General features: G+C 45.5%; 1 protein-coding gene across 3 annotated transcripts in view; it reads right to left on the minus strand.

Moving 5' to 3' along the window:
- Positions 1-202: 202 nt before the first annotated feature.
- plpp3 (phospholipid phosphatase 3) overlaps positions 203-4173 on the minus strand; it is a 33620-nt gene continuing 29649 nt past the window's right edge. For all 3 annotated transcript variants that reach the window (XM_028586871.1, XM_028586870.1, XM_028586869.1), the window contains one exon: positions 203-752. In XM_028586871.1, the coding sequence (XP_028442672.1) occupies positions 624-752 (129 nt within the window). In that variant the 3' untranslated portion in view covers positions 203-623. The remainder of the gene's footprint in view (positions 753-4173) is intronic.

The raw sequence follows: 4173 nt of genomic DNA on the forward strand, positions 1-4173 counted from the left end.
AAAAAAAAAAAAAAAATAATAAAAAAAAAACAGTGCTATAAGTTATATTTTTCTATACTGTTAATATTTCTATGCTGCTAGTTATTGCAGTAATATCCTTCCCGTAGCTAAGGAAGTTGTTGTCCTACGGCGTTCCAAGGCCACAGAGAGTTCGGAGAGGAAGCATCACTGGAAATCCCTCTCTCAGGCAAGGGGGTTTGTCTTTTTTTTTTTTTTTCATTCATTCATTAATTTTTGTTCACAAGTTTTTTCATTTCTTGTGGTCAACACTTCCATCAGACCTCCACACCCTTTAGCTCTGCCTGTCAAAGTCATCAATTTCTTAAATCATTTTGTCTTTTAGTCTTCCAATTCTTATCGGTTTGTGCTCAAAAAACGATGGGCTCAAATGTTGATTAGTAGTTAACATAATGGTACATAATAAGTCTGGATAGTGAGAGTGGACTCTGCTGTGCAAAATCTCAAATCGGACACCCTAGTCCACGGAGTGAGCGCCCCTGCTGGGCGTTGCAAAAGGGAGGAGGGTGCCATTTGAGACGCAGCTACAGTCTCTCGTCGCTACATTCTACTGTCCGATGGGAGGCGAGCGGCGCTGCGATTGGCTCCTCGGTCGCGGCCTTCTCTCACACCATGTTGTGGTGGTTGTTCCTCTCGATGATGTCGGACGAAGGGAGCAGCTCCTTCTTGATGGGGGAGGGCGGGGGAGTGGCTGGCTTCACCCTGGGCTTGAACAGGTCGGACACGTAGAACACCTGGAGGACACACAGAGGGAGAGCAAGGTGAGGACATAGACAGCAAACAGAGAAGACCTGATGAATCAGCGGAAAGACAGGAAGACACATTGTTTCCTGTAAATAAAGATGGGATATGATGGCTCAAACCAAATGTTGGGATGGTTGTTTGGATGCGTGTGTCCTGTTTCGTAGTTCAGTTTTTATGCAAATGAACCACATTGGAGGACAGTCGAGTTATCATTGTAATTTGCATAGAGCATGTTAAATCCATTTAGTCAGTTCAGTTGATTTGCCTATGCCAAACATCTCCCGAGGCAAGGTTACCAAATAATCATCCTATGTCTCCTCTTGTCTAAAAGCCTGGGCTCAAACATGTCTCTCTCTCTCTCTCTCTCTCTCTCTCTCTCTCTTTCTAAGACAAAATCTAATGAAATTGCACAAGTAAAGACTTAATAGCAGGGGTGACCTGCACCTCTTAGCTGGATCTGGAAACAGTCTGGATACAACACGGCAGGTCTGAACAGGGTCAATGTGAATATGCACCTACGTGTGCTTGTGTCTGCAGGGGAGCTGGGTGGCTGGCGAGACGCGTAAAAAGGTAATGTTGCATTACTTCATGATGCCATGATGAGAAAACTCCCCATCCCCTCCCTCCGCCACACTTTTGTACAATCCAAAACTGGCAACGGTGAGTAATGTGGCTCAAGGAAATGATCTTAGTATAGCTCACATTAAACTGACAATCAAATGCAGTGAACCCGAGCTAATCCTTTTTATTAAAACGATGCCCGGGGTGAATTCATCTTTTACATCAACTCTGAGGTCAGCCTGGCAGCCACTGGTGGCCAATGGATGATGTGAGAGAAAGAAAGAAAAAAAAATGAAAGCACTTCCTGAGATCCTGATGACATCATATGTCAAACAGGAAAATGGGCAGGGGGTGGCCTGGAAGTGGGACCATGGGAACTACTGTACACTGTTAAGAGTGGATTACCGTTATAAGGGTCTGGGGGTAAGTCATGAGCAACTGCGGCTTCAGCTTCACACACACACACAAATACACACACACACACACACACACACACACACACACACACACACACACACACACACACACACACACACACACGCGTGCGCAGCAGCGTTTCCTTCCGTGCTGCCAGTCAAGGGCCAGGCAGGCGAGGAGAGGGGGGAAGCTGCCAATCAACGGTAAACTCTGAGAAAGAGAGCTTATAGTGTGCTCCATTTACCTTGGAACTCGGAAGCTGGAGCTGGGAATGACGTCACACCCGAGTTGACCACGTTCCATTAAAACAAGTCGGATTTCACAGTGGGGTTAGCTCTATTCAGATTAGCCACTGTAAGCAATACCAGTTCATAACGACGCATTAGGTCGTTTTTTTGTGCATACAAACAGCGTAAAAACAATGTCCACAGATAGAAGTTGGACTGGACTGTGTTTAAGACGGATTTAATGATACACAAATAAGACGGATGTGCAAATAAACTGTAAATAACTACCGCTTTCACTGCTGTTGATGCACGGAGCAGCCATGTTGGATTTCGAAGTCGGGGTAATGTAAGATGCTCCCGACTTCCCAACTTGGAAATCCGACTTCAGGGGGGCGGGTTCCCGATTCAAGAGTACAAATGGAACGCACTGTTACTACGCACCAGCTCCTCTCGGGAAAACAATATGGATAACTCTCATTGAAGAAAATGCGGTGCGCTCGTACGGGGAAAACATACTAGTGGTCGTGGTCGGCATACAGTCGGCGATCTACGTATATAACAACGGCTGTTGTTGTTGAGCGGTGGGCTCAACACAAAGACCGTCTCTTTCATTACAGCTTGACATATTCTGACCGTAGAATGGCCTTCACTGGTGACCTTTGACTGATAGATGATATCACACGTATATAGATATCTCCATAACACACAGCTGCTTTCAGAGCTGTAAAAGGGCTCTTTGTGAGTCAGTACAGTCAGTAGCTCACACAGTGTCTTCAGTGCATCATTATATGGTACAGTATATTATGATATAATTAGGGGAGTGGAGAGAGAGATATGCGATGAGTCATATCTCGGGACTGCCCCGAGCCATCATGGAAAACATTCTTTATGTTTCCCCATCAGGATGCTCAGCGTCCAATCAAGAGCAGGCCGTGTTTGCCGCGTCAACCGACCTCCAACCTATCGCCCCTGAACCCGCCGGGGTGGAAGGCATATCACAACCTCACCACTTCCTGAGTGTGACTCACGCACAACACACAACACACACACACACACACACACACGCAAGCCTTTTGTGTTGAGAGATGCAGACTCAGCAGTTAGGCTTCTATTACATGCAGGACCTTGAAAGACATGTATGTATGTGTTTGTGTGTATGAATGTCTGTGTGTGTGTGTGTGTGTGTGTGTGTGTGTGTGTGTGTGTGTGTGTGTCTAATTGTGGTGTGTCCTTATTCACTAATAAATTGTCAAGCCTGACACATAAAGAAGCTGAATCACACAGGAAATGAGTTCACCAACTTGCAGGAACTGTGAATGTTATAGAAAAAAAAAAACACCACCACATTACTCACTAGACCCCCCCCCCCCTTCATGTCAAAGGATAAAACTGAATTTCTTTGCACGCACATGAAACCAACTATGAATATCTTTGCGGCCGAAACAACACATCGGTAAATGCATTTAAGCCAATTTAGGTCAGAGGATGTAACTCTATTGTAACTCAAATTTTCCAAGACATGCTTAACTTTGTCTTTCTATATATGTGCATATGTTTTTTTAAAACAACTTTGTAAGTGTTAACTGGCGGTGTTGTACATACAGTTACACATTTTGACACGTGGGTTGTGTGTGAAGGGATAGAAGATGACTTTCTGCGCTGAGCACACAGACATTCAGTCATTCTTTGAGACCCTGAGTAAGTGCAGCATGTCCTCGAGTGTTGTGATAGCATCCTCTTGCCCCCCGTCCTCCTTTAACGCCTAATGCCCTACTACTCAACTCTTCTCCACCGTGACACTGGCCCAGCTTTCTCTGCCAACAGCTGCTTCCCGCTGGATTTGGTCCTCTTGACCTTTTATTCCCACACATGTTGAAAAGTAGGTCACTACGTCTGATAGGAAGGGCCAGGTAGGACAGACAGACCGCTTCCTGTTGTGGTTAACTTGATTCTCTGGACCGCCGCCTTGCAGACATGGTCACACACACCCACACACCCACACACACACACACACATCTACATATTCTTCCAAAAAAACGTCCATGTATGCGACTCAGACACCATCCGTCAGCAAATGTGTGGACAGACAAAAGGCGTTTAAAGCAGCAATTAACTTACAACAAAGGCGGTCTAACAGTCCAACACGTCACTACATACGAATGTGTTCTTTCTTGCCCCAGGTTTGCATTGTTACTGGCACTCAATG

The sequence above is a fragment of the Perca flavescens genome, chromosome 9, assembly GCF_004354835.1.
Source record: "Perca flavescens isolate YP-PL-M2 chromosome 9, PFLA_1.0, whole genome shotgun sequence".
Taxonomy (NCBI): Eukaryota; Metazoa; Chordata; class Actinopteri; order Perciformes; family Percidae; genus Perca; species Perca flavescens.